This window comes from Ananas comosus, linkage group 8, assembly GCF_001540865.1.
Source record: "Ananas comosus cultivar F153 linkage group 8, ASM154086v1, whole genome shotgun sequence".
Taxonomy (NCBI): Eukaryota; Viridiplantae; Streptophyta; class Magnoliopsida; order Poales; family Bromeliaceae; genus Ananas; species Ananas comosus.
The window spans coordinates 11,557,319-11,579,247 of record NC_033628.1 but is presented as its reverse complement, the minus strand read 5'-3'; the positions used below and the strand labels follow the sequence as shown (position 1 = coordinate 11,579,247).

At 38.3% G+C, this 21,929-nt stretch overlaps 4 protein-coding genes across 10 annotated transcripts; 2 read left to right on the top strand and 2 right to left on the bottom strand.

Moving 5' to 3' along the window:
- Nucleotides 3,285–4,139, bottom strand: LOC109714657 (cytochrome c-type biogenesis protein CcmE; the record flags this gene model as incomplete). The annotated part of the gene is made up of 1 exon (XM_020239352.1): nucleotides 3,285–4,139. A coding segment is annotated over one exon (606 nt), but the record flags the coding sequence as incomplete, so codon positions are not given.
- Nucleotides 5,623–12,636, top strand: LOC109714179 (E3 ubiquitin-protein ligase RFWD3-like). Of its 3 annotated transcripts, none has more exons than XM_020238653.1 (15): nucleotides 5,623–6,287; nucleotides 7,000–7,078; nucleotides 7,189–7,278; nucleotides 7,349–7,393; nucleotides 7,922–7,957; nucleotides 8,088–8,126; nucleotides 8,205–8,304; nucleotides 8,403–8,467; nucleotides 9,068–9,178; nucleotides 9,287–9,420; nucleotides 9,508–9,547; nucleotides 9,911–9,973; nucleotides 10,072–10,253; nucleotides 10,559–11,039; nucleotides 12,456–12,636. In XM_020238653.1, the coding sequence occupies exons 1-15, from the start codon at nucleotides 5,779–5,781 to the stop codon at nucleotides 12,594–12,596; spliced, it is 2,115 nt and encodes a 704-aa protein (XP_020094242.1). In that variant the 5' UTR covers nucleotides 5,623–5,778; the 3' UTR covers nucleotides 12,597–12,636. The 3 variants fall into 3 exon arrangements, with proteins under 3 accessions (XP_020094242.1, XP_020094243.1, XP_020094244.1); XM_020238654.1 differs by lacking the exon at nucleotides 12,456–12,636 and adding an exon at nucleotides 11,812–11,995; XM_020238655.1 differs by lacking the exon at nucleotides 12,456–12,636 and adding an exon at nucleotides 11,502–11,810.
- LOC109714180 (serine carboxypeptidase-like) lies at nucleotides 13,105–17,451 on the top strand. The gene is made up of 9 exons (XM_020238656.1): nucleotides 13,105–13,462; nucleotides 13,641–13,809; nucleotides 14,567–14,686; nucleotides 15,168–15,311; nucleotides 15,381–15,531; nucleotides 15,871–15,959; nucleotides 16,044–16,302; nucleotides 16,470–16,603; nucleotides 17,023–17,451. Exons 1-9 carry the CDS (start codon nucleotides 13,131–13,133, stop codon nucleotides 17,143–17,145), a joined length of 1,521 nt encoding a protein of 506 aa, XP_020094245.1. The 5' UTR covers nucleotides 13,105–13,130; the 3' UTR covers nucleotides 17,146–17,451.
- On the bottom strand, nucleotides 17,888–19,226 carry LOC109714184. Of its 5 annotated transcripts, none has more exons than XM_020238661.1 (3): nucleotides 18,885–19,226; nucleotides 18,427–18,806; nucleotides 17,888–18,181 (listed from the first exon to the last, which is right to left on the bottom strand). In XM_020238661.1, the coding sequence occupies exons 1-3, from the start codon at nucleotides 19,083–19,085 to the stop codon at nucleotides 18,109–18,111; spliced, it is 654 nt and encodes a 217-aa protein (XP_020094250.1). In that variant the 5' UTR covers nucleotides 19,086–19,226; the 3' UTR covers nucleotides 17,888–18,108. The 5 variants fall into 5 exon arrangements, with proteins under 5 accessions (XP_020094250.1, XP_020094252.1, XP_020094254.1 ...); XM_020238663.1 differs by having other exon boundaries at nucleotides 17,888–18,200; nucleotides 18,885–19,225; XM_020238665.1 differs by having other exon boundaries at nucleotides 17,888–18,200; nucleotides 18,427–18,769; nucleotides 18,885–19,222.

The following is a 21,929-nucleotide window of genomic DNA, read 5'->3' as shown; positions in this document are numbered from 1 at the left end:
TCAGATTAATAATTAGGAGGAGTAACATCTACCTCAAACTAAGTTTTAACATGATTTATAATTATAGCAAAGTTATCGAACTATAAATCAACTACCGGGTTCAAAGTTGCCATGATCTAAATTTGACGAACCAGTTAATTAAGATTAAGAGCTTCATTACTGTTTAGGCCAGTTGGAGTCCCCACATAATGAGGGACTGAGGAAGCAGCATGCATGTGATTATTGCCTATTGGGAGCATTTTTTTTCCTTTATAAAAAAAGTTTTTGAAAGATTATGTCCAAATGGTGTGTCTACGATCACAGTAGCATGGCGCGGGATCAAATCTCACACTTCTTTTGAGGTCAACCTCCAGCTAGTAACTTTTTTTAATTTCTTACTTAATTGTTTAAGATCGTGCGTCCGAGTTCTTTTTTGCCACTTGAGAGTTGATTTAGGTCAAATAAAGGAAAAGTTTGAACAAAGGATTTAAAAACTTTTCATTTATTTGACCTGTAAACTGGTTTGAACCACATGTATAACAGCACCCGAGCTGGTTTGAACCAAGACATGTCTAAGATGGACTCCCTTCTCTCTATTAATTTCTAAGTTCTGCCTCATTCAATGTGTCCATATTTTAACCACGTATTTTGAAACATTTTACGCCAAAATAAGAAACCAATTGATTAGAGTTTCAGACCTGTTCATTAACTTCTTAGCGACTTTGACATCATTTTTCGTTGTTGGTCTCCAATTTCTTGCAACAAAATGCTGCAATCTACAAAAATAATCAGTTATTTTCCATTGAGATGATTCAATAGGTATGATTCAAAGAGAGGTGACACAATAGTTTTAAGATTGCCCTGCTCCGGTGCTGTGGACTATAGTTTTTTTTTTTCTGAAGTTGCCCGTAAACACCTTATTATTCAAAACAGGAGTATCCAACCAACACTACTTCAAGTAAATCTAGAGACCAGAGGTCTAACAGATGCCCGAAGTCGGATGATACAGATTCTCAACTAAATCATACAAATCACTTAACAATAGTTCCTCTCCACAATATTAAAAAGAAAAGGATAAAAAAAAGAGCTCAAACTTACTAGCGCTGATCATTAAGAATGATTAAGAAGTCCAAATTTTTTTTTTTAAAAAAAAAAAAAAAACTGAATCAACTAACTCCATAAATTTACTAACTGTATCCTTCAATTTTTGAAGGTCAGAATCTCTCGAAATAACAGTACCCGTTCATTTGATTGTGATAATTTTGAAGTACGAGTTCAAGCATTACACACAAGGAAAAACAAGTGACAAATCAAGGTGTACCATATTCGAGATGAAGATTCAACAAACTTCAAAAAGGAAAAGCATAGTGGATTCAACCTGATGAATGAATCGCCTACGTAACAAATGCTTCTCCGTTTTCTCTAGCTAAAGCTAAACCTAAAAAAGAATCAAAATTTTCCAGCACCTTCGGAAATGGAAAAATATTGAGTCAAGTAACCATTCACTAATCAATCATGAAACTGTACAGTTATAACAACGACAGTTGCTCTGGTTATTTTTAAATAAGATACAGAAAGGATCAATACACATGCAATTATGCAAATATTTCAAAATCAGCTCGAAACAAGAACTCTAGTATATGCATTTTAACTGGACGGGAAAGCATATTGACCAAAGAGGATAAAACTTGAAAGTAAAAGAAGGGTTCAAACTCCTGTATGTGCCAGAGTCTCTTGAGGTCTTTATAAATTTACCTTCGCTGGGGTTGTTAACCCATTATTAACTCATGTTCACATACTAAAACTAGACTCTGAACATTTATATTCAGAGTAAACTACTTGTCTCAAAACTGATCTAAGTACGAAAACCTGCAACGATTCTCTCTCTTCCTTCAGATAGGATTGACAAAAAACTTTGCAAAATAGAAGCAGACTGGTGTTTAATCATCCTCTTCCTAATGACATTTTGACTAATAATACATGGTAGGAGCATCAACTAGCTCTATTGGCCTTCGGCATCAAAACAATAAGCTACAGAGTAACTTTTTGACTTCCAAGCAAGTATGAATAACAAAAACCCTAGCATGTCAAAAGGCTTAGACATGAGTTGGGTTTTCATTTATTTTGGTCTTTTGCATGTGGTATTGTGGTGAATTTGGTGATGTGAAAGGATTGGAGAAAGATATGTAACCATGAAGAGCGGGAGCGAATAGGAAGCCTGAAAAGGTAATGCATTTAGGAAAAAGCGAGATAAGGTCATGCATATAGGAAAAAGCTTGATATTACCATGTTATGGGGAGGATACGCTTGATACTCAAATTGTGAGAACTTCAAGCTCTGATGTTGTACTTGTACAGTTAACAAATGGCAATTGAGCATACTGTAGTTAGATTTACCCTGAATTTCATAATCAATGATAATGTAAACCTTGTTCAGAAATTGGATTTTCTGAACTGAACAAGAACCTGAGATCCATTATAAGTCCACGACTTCATGAAAAACAACAGTAAAATAACACAATCGGTAAAGCAACATTATGTTCTTACGCACAACAAAGTTGGCCTCAAGAGTAAGCTTTAGTTAAAACCTTACAGACAGAAACCCCTCCACACAAAACTTATACTTCAATGTTTTTAGTTAAAACCTAATACAGAACTTGATCAGCTCCACACAAAAGTTCTGCTACAGTTTCAACTCTCAGAAGGAATTCTATACCATGCAAGTTTCCTGGGCTCGTTGATTTATGCTACTTGGTGGACATGTTGATACACAACATCACTATCGATCCAACTGAATAAAAATTTTACAGGGATAATAAAGCACTTAACACACAATGACTGGCGTAGCAAACCTTACGCCAATAATAATAATAATAATAATAATCTAGCTCGGAAGGAGAAGGTTCACAAGTAGAGAAGGAGAAAAGACAAGGAAAAACCTTATTCTTTGCATACTTATATTATCAAGGAAAAATGTATAACTAAATTGGGAAGTAAATTCTTTGCATACTTATATTATCAAGGAAAAATGTATAACTAAATTGGGAAGTAATTTTAAGTTAAGAAACCTACTCCAGCCGTGTTCACTATTTACATGGGCCTACAGTTCTTAAATGGACTACTAGAATAGAGTCAAGTTTTTCATTTTCACATGGATTATATAGTAAAAATACAATGAATCATAGCATATAGGCCAAAAAAGAATCGCAAACCCTGGGCAGCAATTTAGGGCAAGAACGCATCACGACGAGCAATAACAAAAGAAGAACTTGTAAGATCATATATCTATTCGATTACTGCAGATCATTAAGCAACCAACCACATCTGAATTCCACATCTATGCCTCTCGGGAAGCAAAAAATGATATCATCTCTTTTTCTTATTCCCAGTACAAAACTGTGGATTGTCTCATTACAACAGCTAGGAGCCGCAGAATCCCAAAAATTGGTCTAAAATTAGAACTTTTTAATCAAGCTCGGCAAAACTTATAATCAAATGAATGATGAGGTATCAAATATTGGTAAGAACCTGAATTAGGGTTTAAGGTTGGGTATTTCAACTCCTCTCCGCCGAACCTTCGGCAGCAGCCGCAGCTTCCATCTTCTTCTTGTTCCTCTCGAGCGCCTCCGCCACCTCCTTGGGCATGTACTTCTCGTCGTGCTTGGCGAGCACCTCGGTGGCCTTAAAGAAGCACTCCATGCTCCTCGCCTTCTCCGACACTTTGGGGCCCGCGAGATTGGGACCGTTGACGTCCGCAGAGAAGGGGCGCAAGAAGCCCTCGACGACGACGGAGTGGCCCTCGCGGAAGAGGTCAGGGAGGGAGCCCTCGTAGCGCACGAGGATGTCGGTGATGAGATCGGTGACGACGAACTCCATCTCGGGTGAGGAGGCGGAGGGGTGGACGACGGAGCCCTCGAGGACGAGGCCGCCGAGGCGGAAGCGGTTCTTCGAGGGATTCTCGGCGAAGCGCTGGAGCGCGTCGGTGGGGGTGATGTAGAAGACGAGCTGGTCCTGGAAGTTGCTGAGGACGATGACGATGAACCCGGCGACGCAGCCGAAGGTGAGGGCGTAGGTCCAGAGGCGGCGGTTCTGGAGCTGCCGCGCGCGGGGCGGCGGAGGAGGAGGAGAGGGAGAGGATCGCGGTTCGGGGGAGGAGGAGAGGGGTGGGGGTGGAGGAGGAGGGAGGAGGAGCGGAGATGAGGGGAGAGGAGGGATCGTATGCGAGAGGAGAGGAGGAGGCGAGAAGCCATGGGAGGAGGAGGACGAGGAGGAGGAGGAGGAGAGATTGGGATCTACTTCGCTTCTTCGCGAGGGAGACGAAGAAAGCCCGAGAAACAACACGGAAGAAGCAGTGGAGAGGTTTTAGTGAAACGGGTTAATGGGTTTTTTTTAACTGGAAAAGCGTATTGGTTAGCTTGTGGAGCACGGCACTCGAGAGTGGTCGGCGCGAATGAGTCTACTGTGTAAACGGGTCGAGCCCGACCAAGTTCAAGTCCAGTAGGAGACACCGAGATCGTCTTATTGGGCTCGTATTGGGCGCGCTATATGAATCGGCCCCAATTGAAGTCGAGTGGACTAGATCTACATAGGATTTTTTTATTTTTTATTTTTGTTTTTTTATAACTCTCTTTTCTAAGGGCCTGTTGTCCAAATGGTTAAGGCCTGGTTTGGCATTGTAGTTGGTAAGGCACTATAAGAAACCATTTTTCGTATTGAAAGGAATTATGTTGAATTTCGAAACAATCAATTTTGCGCTCGAATGATTAATATGCGCTGCAAACATACCGTCACCATGCTTCAAAATAGAGCCTCAGTACAAAAAATTGAAAAGTAATGATATTTGGAAAAAACAAAACTCACATGAACCAACATAAAAGCTCTCTCAAGACCAACTGTTCCTAGAGCAAGTGACAAAAGGCTTGGTGGTTGGTATTTGAGGTCCTAAGTTCGAATCCTAGTTGATTCACATTTTCAGCTAAGTTTATTTATAAATGAAATAAATGAAGCGGGTAGCGTGCTACCTATCTCTCAAAAAAACTCACCAGTTGCATGGGCTGGGTTTTCATGATTCGCTATGCAGTTGGATCTCATGAGACAAGTGCATCACCAGTTGCATGGGCTGGGTTTTCATGATTGGCTATGCAGTTGGATCTCAGGAGACAAATGCATAATATGCTTCCAATCCTATAATTCTTAAACTGATCCATTATAGCACGCGCTCTCCATTACAAAACAATACCAAAGTCGATATTTAGGAAGAGTATTGATTTTCATATTGCATATGAATCCTCGTATAGCTGTTGATGTGCCTTGTCTACTAGGTGAACTAATTGTTTCTTTTCAATGGTTTCATGCATGCATACCGGCATATCCATAGCTTATCCGAAAAAAAATCTTTAATCCATAGTTCCATACTATTACTCATTATTTAAAAAAAAGGGAGAAAATATTAAAGATTAAAATAAAGATATAAAAATAGAAAAATCGACAGGTAATGCCGATGCCCGAGCTACTGTTCTTTTCAGATCAAAGCCCAAATCCTTACAAAGTGAAAGCCCAAAAAGCCCACTTCTTTAACGGGATCGGAAAACCCAGCAAAATATAAACGCAGGGAGAGTACGCAGGGAGAGTTCGCAGCGCCAAACTTTGCATTTTCGCTTCTTTCCTCTCCCGCCTCCTACGCACCTCTCACCCTCTCACCTTCTCCTGTCCTAAGCGCTCCGGTTCCCCTTCTCGAAAGAAACCCTAAACTCTTCGCTTTCGCTTTCGCTTTCGCTTTCTCTCTCTCTCTCTATCTCCAATGGCGTCGAATAACCCTCCCGGCGAATCAGGAAGGGAACCTCACGGCCAAGAAGAAGCGGACGAAGACGAGAGCGACGAGGAGTACGACCCCAACAGGGAGAGCGAAGAGGAGTACGATCCCTACGCCGATTACGAGGAATACCAAGCCCTAGTCGCCGCCTACGCCGCCGGGAGAAACATGGGTTTACCGTTCTCGGATCCGGCTATGGTGGTGCCGGAGGAGGGTGACGGAGGCGACGGATGGGAGGTGGAAGTGGTGCCGTTCATGGCGAATGTGGAAGATATGGACGAAGGGGGAGATGCAGCAGAGAGAGAGGAAGATGAAGAGGAAGAAGAGGATGAGGAGGGTGAGGAGGAGGGAAGGGATGATTGCGAGAGCCACGGAGGTGGAGGGTCGGAGAACGCGGGATCAGGGACGCCGCATGGGGCTGGGTTGGATAAGCCCTCTGTCCCCAATTGCCCCGTGTGTTTAGAGATGTGGACTTCCGAGGGTCTTCACAGGGTCTGGTAAGGAAGAAAATCTTGATCATGAATTGATGATTAACATTCTTGTTACAGTTCTTGTTTGTTTTATGTGGGAATTGTCGTGGAGTTATTATTACTGTTTGTTCTTCGAATCTTCTTGAAACGTATTGTATGCCATCTCTCCAAGCACGACATTAATTGTTACGAAACATCGTGCTTGAAACACGGAAATGAAGCTTCTTGGCCCTTTGATGCTGGAATTTCTGGGTTCCTAGAAGGAGATTAATGACTGCGTTCTTGTTATCTTAGAGGTAAACAGTGAGCAAGGACTAGAACTATTGCATTTTTTTTCCCCTGACATGTAGGATGACTGTGAAGGAAACTGTAAAGAAAAATTTAGATGGCATTGTAACCTAGATTGGATTTTAACCTTTAGCTGAGGTTAAGTGACAATTCAGGTTGAATTGCTGACCAGGTGATTCAAACGTATGCTAAATTATAGGATATTAGGGCCAATAAATGGGAGTATGCGCTAAATAATATTAGAGACTTTCTAGAAGGATATAATTAAGAGGGAATGGATACACATGTATTCTATAGCATTAGTTCCTATGATCAATCGTCTCATGAGCTGAAATTTGAGTTAGACTTGCTATATTTTGTCTGTCGACACTGCTTAGTGGCTTTGCATTTTTATGATCCTAAAAGAAAAGTTCTTTGCATTTGTTCTAATGGGTTAATTGTCTAAATATAGTTGTATTCCTTGTGGACATGTGTATGGTAGATCTTGCCTAGAGAGATGGCTACATCAGTGTGGAAAGAAAATAGGGAAGGTACATTCAGTTACTCTATATTGAATATTAACTAATGTTAATTACTTAGAATTCCTTGTTGTCTGCAGAGCTGATTTTTTTTTTCTTTTCTTTTTTTTCATCTTTTGCAGTGTCCTCAGTGTAATAGGAAATTCCGTCAAAAGGAGATTATTAATCTATATGCACCACTAATAGTTGTGCCAAATGATGATCTGGAAAAGGTCGAGTTTTGTTACTGTTCTTTCGAGACATGCTTGGCATTCTAATATCTGAACTTCTTGGTCTGTACAGGAATTGCAATCTTTACGAGAAAAACATGAATCCCTTATGATAGAGGTGAGTCATGCATGCCCATTTTGTACTTATTTATCATTTCTGTTTGGTAGGATGAGTTGTTCTTTATTTTGTTAACATTTTTAACTTGTTTGAAGCTTCTCAATTGGTATTCCTTTGCACTTTTTGTTTAGCATTTTCACTTTTTACATGCTGTGAGGATCATCTGTATAAATGAATGATAGTGAAACTTATCAATGGAAACTTGATAGCTGGTTTTGCCCTTTATTCTCCTTTTTCTTTGAGTAAATAAGTATCCTATTAAGTGCCACAGTATGATGATATATGCTGTAATTTGCAAACTTATCAAGTCCAAAAAAGATTGAATCTAAATGAAAAAATGGAACAAGGCTCTGTAATATGTGACTGTTTTAATTACATTCTTGAACTGTGCCGTGTGGCTTTGACTCCGGATATGTTGAGTTAGCTACTTCGCTTCAAGCTATCTGTCCTCATTTTTGCTGTAGAAGTATTATAAGAACTTCTTTTGTTGCATATCAGTTATTAAATGTGTTTCAAACTTTCATGCAGCGAGAACAATTATTGGAGGAGATAAGCAAACACAAGGTATTATTCAGAAGTTGTTTTTTGAGTTTTACTGACAGGATTCATGACTTCTGAAACTTTGGTAGATAGTGCAGTCCTAAATTTCTCTAACCCCATTGTGATTATTTATGTTTTGCTGTATGGCTTGCAGAAGCGTCCAATAGTGAGAGAAAGTTCCAAGGACAGACAGGTAATGGATAGTTTATATTGCTTTACTCAATGATTGTTTTTGTACCTTGGGAGGTTTGTCATAATTCTCGTTATGCAGAAACTGGCATGCTTGGAACATTCATCAAGTGGACCAATACTCAGAGCACATGTCGGACATGTTGACCGAAGGCTTAAGTCTGCTGCTGGAACCTTTTCTGGTAATTCTTTTGCAGGACAGTATGGCTGTTTTGTCTGGTATCTTGGCATAACTTTTAAAGGAAGCGTCTATTAACTATGATTGGATATGTTCTTGCAGGAAGTGCAAATATGTCCAGTGACTGTTCTGATGGTAGTTATTCTCTGTGCAATTTTGTCTTACAGGTCAACCATCTTCATAATTGTATTTCAATTTGTTGTTTTTATAATGAATGAGTAGATCTTGGTGTTAAATTTTTCAGTGTATCTGGGCCAAACATAAATTTAACTTTTATTGTTTTGTGTATATTATTTTGTAAATCAAGTGTAATCTAAATGATGTAACAGATTAACCATTACATATATAATTAGAAGGGAATAAGATTAAAATGGAAAAAGAAGGTTATGTATGTGCATGGATGTAGAATCTATAAGATCGTTTGTAGCATTTAGACATAATTACCATTGTAAGTTTACTTATCAGCTGTTTAGTTACAAGAAAAGTGCAGAGCATTTATGACCTGACACTGTTACACTAAACTTTTGGTATTTCATCCATTCACTCGACCTATTGTTTAGTAATGTCTCCAGTTATAGTCAAAACTCTTGAGTATATTAACTAAGTTGAATATATACAGATTAGATTAGTTATGTTTGCGATGTTACCTTCTTGTACATGCTAAGTTAATTTTGCATGTTCTTTCAGGCTTAACAAAAGCATGCTGCTGAAGGAGCAGATTGCACTAGCTTTATCCTCATTGTTTTTCTTGTTCCTTCCATTGATAGATTGAATTAACGATAGATGGAGCTCGAGTTATGGGAATAGATGCGCCTAGCAGGATTGCACTTGTCTCTGGGAAGGCACCTGGACTGGGCGGGGAACATGTCCTTAGTAAGGTATTTTTATAGAAGCTTTAACCAGTGATTCAAGACCTTGGAAACTTATACCTTGTTTAAAATTTCTGAGGAAAGTGTATTTTGCTGTATAATCCTTCTTTCATGCAGATTAGCTTGTTAGTTCCACAGGAAATAGAGAAGATTCAGCTTCCGCCAAATACTAAAGCTATTAGGGATCTCCACATCCTTCCTAACAGGCTTGCACTTCTTGCATCGCTAGGCAGAAAATTGTCGCTTTTCAGGTTTGAATGACTGTTCATTAAAGGATTTTCTGGATTACTTTGGTATATTGCTCAAGGGATTATTAACACAGATTTTTTGGGTTTCAGCATGACAAGCAACAATTTTGTTCTCCAGTACAATTTGCCGGTGATTCCTTGCACTCTTATATTGGCACGAATTTAAAATTCGCTGCTATTTTACTATGTAGTCTGATGTAGATTAAACTGTTCACTTCCTACCTGAAAAGAAGGTGCTTATAAATTATTATTACGTATAATACCTTCGATATTATTGTTTTACACAAAGACATCATATGTGATAGTGTTTTAGTGGATAGCCTCTAAGGTTTAATTTAGATTTGTGGATCTTAGCCTTCGCTTCTCGCCTTTTTATTTGGATAAGTTTGTATACCTTTTTTTTTCTTAAATCTGATTCTGACTTGCTTAACTATGTTCCCATAGTGATGCTTTAGTTAAAACTGCCTATTAAAATCAATTTTGATAATTTTAGGCACCTGCCTGGTCTTGTTCGGGTGATTGCAGCAGTTCATATCATATTTATACTGGATTGCAGGTTTGGTTCTTCATGCAGTTTCCTTATAGTTGTTTTAGCTAATAATTTTTCTTCGAAGACAGACTTTAGGTAATTAATTCTCCCCTTTATTTCCTCAGAATGGTATGCTTTTGGTGTTCGATGTTCGTCAAACAGCAGTGCCCATGCACTCTATGGATGGTTTGTCTATGCATCCAATTCATACCATACACTCTATTGTGCATGAGAATGGAATGAAGAAAGTCCTCACAGCTTCCTCTGTAGGAACTTGCTTGTGGGACATTAATAGCAATGGAGAAAGGTTGGTAATGGCTTCAAATAGTAAATTTCTCTTTTGTCAATCTGTAATTCAAGTGTTTGTTGAATTTAGTTTTTACTTTAGAACCCTTCTACTCTAGCTTTTGTTGCCCCTAGTGCCATTGAAGTAAAATTTGACCTGGTCTTCTCCATATTAATTGTAAACTTTATTTGCTTATCAAACTAACTGTGTTACTTGATGATTTTTCCAGTTGATCTTTTGATGAATGAATAACTAGGCACATTCTGACATGCTACTGCATTACTTTACACATCATTGACATTTTCCTTTTCCGCACTTCTTTTCAGGCCGATTTTGATACCTGAAATGGAAAGCCAAGGTGTATGCATCTCTCTTGCTTGTGGCAGTCCATCAAGTGATGATATAGTAGCATCCTTTCGCCCTAAAGTTGACTTGACAAATGATGCCAATGCCATTTCATCTCAGATATCAGTATCACCTTCATCTATGCTTTCTAATTCAGGAAAGTTAGGTTCTCATGTCCTCATCAAGAGGGTTAATGGCACCTCGTTTCATAAAGACCAAGTCGGTTATGGCAACGTGAGCGGACTTCGTATGTGCAAGTCTGCAATAATATCCTCTAGAAGTAGCCACTCGCTTTTTGCCTATGGGGATGAATTACTACATGGAGTGCGCATTTGGAGCCTTCCCTCCTTTCAGGAGTATACTGTTCTCAAGCCACATAGATCTCCAATCCTTGATTTAAGGTATGCAACGTGCCCTACAGGACCGAGATTCCTCGGCTGTGTGAGCGAGGAGAAACTGCAGGTATTCAGTGTTCAGTAGCTTTTAGTTTTTCACATCATGCTCTTGTTTCTGTAAATATGGTTTTTTGATAAGCGAGCTTTTGGCCCTGCCGTCTATACTCATCTTTGATGCCTTTGATGCATATAGTATTTTAATTAAGCTGCTTATGAGATTCTTCCGTAAAGATTGTAGTTGTAGCTGTGTCACTGGTGTTTGTTGTGAATCGTGCCAGAAACCTCACCTCTATTAGCTCAATGCCTCTGCATGCATAGGGTGCTCTTCCTTAGGTGGCAAAGAATCAATTGCAACGTATTGTACATTTTTTGTTTTGTTTTTGTTTTTTGGGAATCCTCTTTACCAGGTAAACCTTTAATCTTTTTTAGAATGACGAAGGGTTTTCTTCTTTTGGTTAGTTGCTCGAGTTTTTTCATTTTGAATCTTCTTTACTAGTTCAACCTTATGGCCTTTCTTCCTTCGTTTAAGGTTCTTTTTTTAACTGCTGTATGAAAAGAATGGACCGGAGAGGAAATTGGGGCAACTATACATATACACTGGTAAGGTCATCTATGTAGTTTCTTTTGCATATACAATTTGTGGTGTGAAAGAATAAAATAAAATAGAATAAAACATAAGAACAATATGTTGAACTGTGGCCACCTGGCTGGAAACTAGTCACCTGAAGATGAGGAAATCAACAACAGAAATAAAATCATGCTGTTCTTGCTTCTATATTGTGATGATAACAATGGAAAGTTTGATGAATGGTCGCAACTGTGATACCTCTTTGTTTCAGGTGAGGCTTGTGGTTTTCCTCCAACGGTCACACTTTTTTCTGATGGCCGTTTGTTTTCACGAAATTATCCTCAGCAGCCCTTTAACTTGCTTCTTGCTTCTACCTTTTAAAGGCTCTGTTTGTTAGTCTATTCGGTGTAAAAATTTTCTGGTGCGGTTATAAGAAAAGAGTTTGATTTTTGCTCTATGAAATATCTTGATATTTGTAATTTACTAGGATAGTATATTTTGTTACGTGGTAATTTATTTTATTCAAAAATAATTTGAATACTAAATATAGTAATTTAATTTTGGGCATTTGATTATTACTTATTATTTATCAAATGTCAAAATTATTTAAATTAGAAAGATATGTCAAATAAGATATTTATGCATTTAAATTTGACCTTAAGGTAGGGACATCAAACTCTCTATTTTTCACTCTCTAATGATAGTGCAAGGTGTGGGAAATGCGGAAGATTTGTGAAATTTTTAATATTTACAAATTTTTGAAGAAAAAGAGGATGGCCATAACATAGTTGAGATTCATCTACTAGTTTCTTCCTATGTTGACTTTTGAAATAGGGCCTTTAACTAATTTTTTGTAGAATTAGCAACGAAGTAATGGCTTATTTTAATTTTAGTTAATTTCTTGATGAACCTCAGTGTGCAATTCTCCCTTACGCATCAATTTGTTCCCAACCTCTTACGATGGTGAGTTGTTCCCGCTTATTAGCATTCCGTTCCCGCATCATTCTCTGTCTCTATCGGAAAGTATTTGATACACCATGTGTACTGCACGCCTAAAATTTTAATTATAATACTATCAATCAAATTTATTTTATTAGAGGCGTTAAAATTTTCTATATATTAAAATCATAAATTTTGAGACTTTTTTTCATATATTAAATACCATATATATATATTTTTCATACCATTGATTTTTGTAAATTTTTGAAGTACAAATAGTTAACTTTGACAATTCATAATTTTATATTCTTTTTTTATGGTGATCTTAGCATTTATTTGTCTTTTTTTTTTTTTTACCATTTTTTTAAAATCTTTGTATGGAATTGTGCTAAGAACTTCTCCGAAAACATTGTGTATATTTATAATCAAGCTATATCTTGAATGAATACTTGTTGGGCTCCTGATTCAAACGAAAAACAATAATAATAATATTAATTATTACTAAATATTAAGAGTAGTCTATGGATTGTATAATACACCTGGTTCAGGCTTAATTTCTTCCCTGTTTCATTCATCTAACATCGGACTCTACGCTCCTCTTATATGCCTCGAATCCAATGTTTTCCTTTCCCATTTCCTTCAGCAGAGGCCATGGCGAATAACCTCTCTCTCCTTCTCCCTCTCCTCCTCTTCTCCTGTCTCCTCGTCTCCAGCGCTCTCGCCGCGTCTCCTTCCCTCCCCGACGATCTCCGCCTCCCCTCCTCCGTCGATTTCCCCCTCACCCACGCGGAGAAGCTCATCCGAGCGCTCAATCTCTTCCCCAAGGACGCCTCCCCGGAGCTCGACGCCTCCGCCCCCGATCATGGCGACAAGAGGATCGTGGAGAGGAGCTTTGCGTTCCCAACTCTCTCCGATGGGGTCTCCGTCGACGACCTCGGCCACCACGCCGGTTACTATCGCCTCCCCAACACCCATGGTGCGAGGTTAGATGCTCCCCCACCTTCTTCTTTACGGGATCTTCCCAATTTAGGGCTTTGATCCTAGGGTTTGTCGGTAATTTGGGAGATTTCATGTTATTTCATGGGTTATTGTTGTTGTAAAGGTGGGAATTGATGAGAATTGGGGATGTGATTATGAACTGGGGATTTGGTTTTTATGTAGGATGTTCTACTTCTTCTTTGAATCACGGCACAGCAAGAAGGATCCTGTTGTTATATGGTTGACGGGAGGGCCCGGATGCAGCAGTGAATTGGCTCTCTTTTACGAGAATGGGCCTTTCCATATTGCGGATAACATGTCGCTTGTTTGGAATAACTTCGGTTGGGATCAGGTATAGTATATTTGTTTTTATTTGTTAATTCAAGTTTTAATTGTTATTTCATCTCTGAAATGAATAAAAATTCACAACTATTACTAAGTTCCTGATGTATGAAGATAAAACTTGTTGTCTTGCCTTGATCGCTCATGGTGTAGCTTCCTCTTTATGTTTTTTTTTTTTTTTTTTTTTTTTTTTTTTTTTCCTTTCTTTCTTTTCAATGTGTATAGAGTAAAATTGCTAGAGTTTGGTAATTAATTGCTTTAATTCAACAGCAGCCATCTTCGCTTAAGTTAGATTTGGTTTTGATCTCAACATATGTGTTATAATTGGTTTTATTCTTTAACTCTACATATAGTAAGTACATACCTAGATTGTAATGCTTAGTTTCAGATTAATGCCATAAAAATGACCGTCATTTGAAGTTTGTTTAAGAAGAGGGGTTGACTGTGTGGTGGAGTTTTTAATAGAGACATAGGGGGTGAGTATGGTTACGTTATCCAGCGAAAAGTAATATGTTAATACAGAAGAAGTGGTTTCTCTAATATGTCTAACACAATTTATGCCGAATAAATGACCTTTCCGTGCCAGATACATATAATTCAAAAGACCAAGTTATCATACGTATAGACTTGAAAGTCTTTGATGCTGTATTATGTAAGAAATCTTCCTTCGTCATAAACAAAAGCCAAATATAACAGGATGATGGATATTTGTCAGTTCTTTTCTTAACACTATATATGACACAATTTTGTATTAATGTCTTTCGCAGGCATCAAACCTTATCTATGTTGATCAGCCGACCGGAACTGGTTTCAGCTACAGTTCAGATAGGCGTGATATTCGTCACAATGAAAATGGCGTTAGTAATGACCTCTATGACTTTTTGCAGGTACACATTAAGTGAAAATTGTATCGATACCTTTGTAAAATTAAGTAGTCTGACACAGCACTATCCTTTCTACCTATTGAAGGCTGGATTTACGAGTATAGGAATTGTCTATTGTATTTTCGGATTGAGTTCTTTGTTGTCAAGAAATAAATAGTTTGTAATTAGATGTGGAAGTTGAAATCGTCACTTTGATTTAGTGAGGATTTGACCTTAATAGACACAAATTATACTAGCTGAACAATTAATAGGAAGTGCTTTTTCCATTCCAACAGTCTGCTATTTTCCTTCTCATAGCACTTTACCATGCTCTTCTCTTTTGAACTAGTGAAAAGATTAAAGATCCTTTTTATTTCTACTTGTCTATGACTTGTCATAGTAAGTGTTTAGCTTCCATAATGGACCAATTAGTTCTGTTACACTGCCTTACTAATCTGTTATGATCCAAACAGAATTGTCAGACTTTGATGTTTTTTCTTTGCAGGCCTTCTTTTCTGAACACCCTGAATATGCTGACAATGACTTTTACATAACTGGAGAATCATATGCTGGGCATTATATTCCTGCTTTTGCAAGTCGAGTACACCAAGGAAACAAAGCCAACGAGGGCATTCACATTAATCTCAAGGTACTTTTCTAGTCTTACGAAGCAAACTCCACTTTGTAGAGCTGAGATTACAGGTTCTTTGGTTTGCAGGGCTTTGCTATCGGTAATGGGCTTACTGATCCAGAAATCCAATACAAAGCATATACAGATTATGCACTGGATATGGGGATAATCAGTACATCTGACTACAAAAGAATAAATAAGTACTATCCACCATGCCAACTAGCCATCAAACTTTGTGGTAACTCTGACATTTCAACTCTTGATAAACTTTCATAGCATTTTCATTTTTTTCCTTTTTATAAGTTCTCACTATGTGCAGGTTCTTTAGAAACACTGGCTGTAGATCATAATGGCTTATACCCACTTTCCATTTATTGTTGGTTACTGTGATTTCTTTACTCATTTTGTTCCACTTCTTTGTTTACCACTTAAAATCTTTGTTCCTTTCCATTGGTTGTTGAGTAAATTGTCTCTCGCCTGTTGAAAGAGAAAAAGCCCGAGGCCTCATAGATTATCTGACTCTGCCTTTTTAAGTTTTACATGTTAGGGGTCTCATACTATAGCTTTTATATTGCAGGTACCTCAGGGACTATAAGTTGCTTGGCTTCGTATTTGGTTTGCAATACTATATTCAATTCCATCATGAGGATAGCTGGAACAACAAATGTTAGAGAAAATCTGAGAGACTCTTTTTCTGTTTCCGCACTTGGAAATTGAACTTAATCCTCACTGTGTTATGTTATTATGCAGTACTATGACATTAGGAAGCCATGCGTAGGAGACCTCTGTTACGACTTCTCCAATATGGAAAAGTTCCTCAACTTGAAATCAGTTAGAGAGACCCTTGGAGTTGGAAACATAGACTTTGTTTCATGCAGTCCTACCGTGTACCAGGCATTGCTCACAGACTGGATGAGGAATCTTGAAGTAGGAATCCCTGCTCTTCTTGAGGATGGCATCAACATGCTAATCTACGCTGGAGAATATGATCTTATTTGCAACTGGCTAGGTAATCATTAGCTAATCCAGCTCTTTTGTTAATAATTCATATGTTAGAGTATTCCAATAGTCCAGAACTGTAACCCTTTTCAGTTTCTTGCTTTCTTTCTTTCTTTTTTTTTAACCATCTTATGCCTTGTTGTTATTCCACATTGAATTACTTGGCTGTTTGAGCAGGGAATTCGAGATGGGTCCACTCCATGGAGTGGTCTGGGCAGAAAGATTTTGTCTCCTCATCTGAAGTACCGTTTATGGTGGACGGAGTAGAAGCTGGAGTGTTGAAAAGCCACGGACCACTTAGTTTCTTGAAGGTACCATTTATTTCCATCTCAAGTGCCTGTTTGGCCAACCTTTTGGAACAGTTTTTTTTTCTAATTTGAAAGGCAGTATCGAACATTTGGTGAAGAAAATCTGTAAAGCTTAACAAATATGTAGAGCTTTTATGGCATCAGAAAGTTGAAGTGAAATTTAACTCCCAACAGTTGCTTTAGAAAGCTTCTGCATCTGCTGTAGCGGGTAGGTTTTACTGCTGTTTTCAACAGCTCTCTACTGGCACCGAACCTCTGCAAAAACTCCACCAGAGTTAGAAGGCCCTTTAACTTGTTGGAGTGTTGGTTTCTTCTTCTTCTTCTTTTTTTTTTTTTTTTTTTTTTTTTTTTTTTTTTTTTTTCTTTTTAAGAAAAAAGGTGGGTGTTTAACCGAAGAATGTTACACTGTTATGTACAAACAGGTTCACGACGCAGGGCACATGGTTCCTATGGATCAACCTAATGCTGCGTTAGAGATGCTGAAGAGGTGGACTCAGGGAAAGCTCGCTGAAATCCCTTCTGAATTAGGGCGTGCTGATCATTAAATCTAATTACACGTTAAGTCTGATACCGTTATCTTGCTTCATGACTCACGTCTCAGTAGCAGCTTCTGTAGTTTGAATATCTGCTTATTTAATAACTGTTTGATTGATGAGACATACTTGTGCTAATGTGTTTTGTCATACGAATGGCTCTGTTCGCATAAAGGCGGTGATTAAGATAAATGCTTCAAAACCAAAGACCTTCTAACTGGGTGGTTGATCTGTGGATCTTGTTTGGCTTCTTACTTAGCAAATATGTACACGAGTCTTTCAGTCTATAAAATCGAGTTAACTTTTTTTAGTAGTTTATGTGATGCATCTCATTGTAATACCACATTATTTTTTTAGACTCAGAGAAGGTGAAAGGTTTATTTGGTTGAGAAAATTCTTTAAAAGTGAAAAGAGAAAAAAGGTGTTTCTCATCTCCATAGATATTCAAAATAGAAAATCTACCAAATGGAGGTACCGGCAGTGCAATTGTGCAAATGGCTGTTAGTCATTGTGCCGATGACAATGTATGATTCCTACTCGCATAAACATGCATCTGCATCCGTCCTTGTAGATCCAAATAAAGTTCACAATTGATCAGAATAATTAAGCTAAGCCATGTCCGTGTATGCTATAATTAAGCTATGTTCACGATAGATCTGAATAATTAAGCTACACTCTGTGTAACCGTGAGAATACATGGAGAATATAAGATTAGACATGCTACTCTTAGTAATAACTAAGTATGCCTACCTTGTAACAAAATCCGCTCTTTTGCTTTCACTTTCAGATATTTAATCAGCATTTGAATAAAAGGCCCAAATTGTACAAGATGAAACAGCACCACATCATTTCATAATGATTACAACCACGAACAACCTTATATAGGATTATTATTTTCATAGGTCCAAATTACTCTAACAGCAGATCGACCCAATTGCTTATTTTTCCAGCAAAAGTAAGAGATTTATTCCTGCCTCATGAGCTCCCTCTGTCTAGAAGAGGAGGAGCAGTTGTTCTCACCACCCGTTCAAAATGGCAAACGCAACACCTGCGACCAAAATCCTATCCTACATCATACCAAAAAAAAAAAAAAAAAAAAAAAAAAATCCTACATCATACACGTGATCAATTAATCCATCAACTTAGAACAATACAGTAAGCTAAGCTTCGTTGAGCGAAACTACGTTTACACTCACGGAGCAAACGCCATGAAACATTTCATCGAGCAAATGAAAGGCACGATCAAATCTACAAGGAAACTATGGTTTTGAATTCATGCCGATGAATATATACCGCATTTCGATCCCAATCGTTAGCACATCCATCTCTTCCTCTACTGGCGAGCATCTGAAGCACCGACTCCGTAGACGCTCCTGAGCGCGTCGATAACCGGGCGAAAGCCGGAGCGCAGCGGCGCCACGGACGCGACGCGGAGGTGCTCGGCGTTGCCGCTCTTCGACCCCTGCAGGCTCATCCGGCACATCTCCCCTTCGAGAACCTCCCCGGCCCTCGCCGCAGCGGAAGGGTGCGCCGCGCAGAAGCGCGAGAGCTCGTCGGCGGAGCACCCCATCAGAGCGCGCGCCGCCCGGTCGAAGCACACCACCACCATCACCTTCTCCCCCGTCGCAATCGACAACTACTAGGTATCGTCGTTCGTAAGAAAAAAACTCAAACTATTAAATTATTATATTATGCCAAAAAAAAAGAAAAAAGAAAAGAAGAAAAAAGAGTGGGTGGTGGTGTTACAGTACGAGGAGGCGGTAGAGGAGCGTGGAGGGAGGAGGGGGGTTGGGTGTCGAGCGGGGGGCGCAGAGGGGGCAGCGGGAGTCGGCGGGGAGGGAGCGGTCGCAGACGGAGCAGGCGCGGTAGCAGAAGTCGACGGTGTCCGCCGCCACGATCGTGCACACGGCTGCCTCCCACGGCCGCCGCCGCCCTCCCGCTGATGATTCCATCTCTTCTGCTTCACCCCTGCATCTTCCAACAAATTTGTTTGGCTTCTTCAGTCAAAAGTGCATTTTAGTACAGCCCAATTTTTGTATTCAATATTTAGGATTATGATTTTTTTAAAGGCTAAATTACATAAAAATTCTCCCTCAAAATTCAATTTTTTACTCTTACCCTTATGTTATTTAAAAACCTATACTTTGCCTCATTGTAAAATAAAAAATGGTCACAAGGGTATAGTGTAAATTGTGATGACAAAATAATTATTTTGCCTTCCACCATTTTTGGCAACAGAAGAGAAGATTGAAAACGTTTTTGGCATAAAAAATATATAATCTATTAATCTATATGAATTCTCAATAATTTTGCCACGTGGCAAGTTTTCCTCCACCCTCACTAACCTATATAATTTTATTAATTTGTGAAGGCTAAATTACAGAAAATTTCCTTGTAATAACCTGCTTTTTCACTTTCCCTCCCTGACATTTAAAAACCTACACTTTGCCCCCCTGTAAAATAAAAAATGTGCACTTCACCCCCTACCGTTAGGGTTCCGTCAAGGTTCCGTTAAAAAATATATTTTTATGCCGAAAATATCCCTCCGCCATCTCCCTGTTGCTTCGACTCCCTCCGGCTCGCCACCTCGCCGCCGCCTCGCCGCCTAGCTACCTCGCCGTCCTCCACTGCCTCGCCCTCACCCACATCCCCTTCGCCGTCCTCCGCCGCCTCACCTTCGCCTTCTTTGCCCTTCTCCTACTGTCGCCCATTTCGGTTTTCTCCTACTGTCGCCGAAATCGAGGGCGGCGAGGGTGCAGGAGGAGAAGGGGAGCAGGTGGAGAAGGAAATGGAGAGAAATCGCGGCCGATTGAGGTGGGAATCGCAGCCGAACGAAGGGGGGGCTGAGGAAGATGGGGAAGAAGACGACAATGGCGAGGGGCAAAATGGTCATTTTACATATCGTAACCCCCCTATGAATATTTTTCATTTTACAGGGGGGCAAAGCGTAGGTTTTTAAATGTCCGCGGGGGAAAGTGAAAAAGTGAGTTATTTCAGGGGGGTTTTCTGTAATTTAGCCATTTGTGAATTGATCTTTACTCATGGCTTTTCTTCTCCCCTCCTCTCTATTCAATGACATGTAATCAATGTGCTTTTAATTTATACATTACTGGGTTTTTCTTTTTCAATATTAGTTCTTTCTTCTCCCTCGAACAATTCCTAACATGCAAAATTTAAAGAGGAGAGATGAATAGTTACTATTTTCATATCTAGAGGTTGGGGAAGAGCAAGAGAGTCCTCCAAACCCTAACCCGTGCCAATCCGACTCGACCCGACCCCTCCCGGATCAAGAGAGTGCTTCTAGAGTTTCTATCTATGTTGATCTCTTTAGATTTATGAAAAAAAGGTAATCGAACAGTTTTTTCAATAGAGAAAACTAATTGGACAGTGATAATAGACGGATCAAGGAGTAGGTTTGGGAAACGAAAATCCTAAACCTAATTTTTCTTTTTTTTTATTTTAATCTTGAATTCTTACTATATATCCATTTAGAATTTAATTTATTTGCATTATTTTTTATATGGTGATTATATCAATCAAGTATTTGANATGATTTTGCACCCTTTTGGGCATGAAATGGTCATAATTTGTGAGCCAGAACTGCCACTTCAATTATGAAATCAAAACTAACCTCTAAATTAATCTTGAATTCTTACTATATATCCATTTAGAATTTAATTTATTTGCATTATTTTTTATATGGTGATTATATCAATCAAGTATTTGATTTATGTGCATTATTTTTTGTATGGTGATTGTATCAATCAAATATTTAATTTATGTGCATTATTTTGATTAATTTAGAGGTTAGTTTTGATTTCATAATTGAAGTGGCAGTTCTGGCTCACAAATTATGACCATTTCATGCCCAAAAGGGTGCAAAATCATGCAAACTTCTATGATATTTTCATCGCCATCGTCGTCATGATCGCAACATTATCATCTCCATCTTCATATGACCTTTGTAGGTTTTTTCTTTAAATGGTGATTCTGGACAGTTATAAATTTCAATGGTTATATTGGTTAGTTCAATTCATGCATTTCCCTACCTAAAAAAATAAAACAAACTTGAATTTTTATTTTCCAAACTCCTTTCTTCTTCTTTTTCCATATTTTTTGTTTGTTCTTCTATTATTTATCCGCCGCAGCGCGTGGGTTACTACACTAATAATATTTTATAAACGAAATCCTAACGATCACTAATGGCAGGGTGTAGGTTTTTAAATGACAGGAGGAAAAGTGAAAAATCGGATTTTGACTGAAGAATTTTCTGTAATTTCATTTTTTTAAAAAAATAAAACTATTTAGTTTTCATATTTATTGTTAGAGTCCATAGTTTAGCCGGTACACCGTATACTCCAATATAAAACTATTTAATTTTTTTTAAAAAAATATATTGGAGTGTACAAATAGAATTGCTAAAAAAAAAAAGTTAATTACATAATCAGCGATAAAATTTTATAATTATTTTTATATAATTTTAGTTAGAGTAGGATAGATTTGCACATATTGATGGGTTAAAATTAATTTTTGCACAACCATTCTACCCCTAAAAAATAGCTTTCAAATTATATTTCATAGTATTTATTTTTTCTAACAATTTTATTCTAACTTTCTTATTGTAATATAGACCATAAATTATAAATTCTAAAAAATATTAGAAAAGTAAATCTGCAATTTCAAAACTTTAGAAAAGTACATACAAAAGTATCCAAAAATAATTAGGACAAAATTGAAAATTAGATAAAGGTTGGGGACCAATGGCGCAATTAGTCCTATATATAGATATACAATAA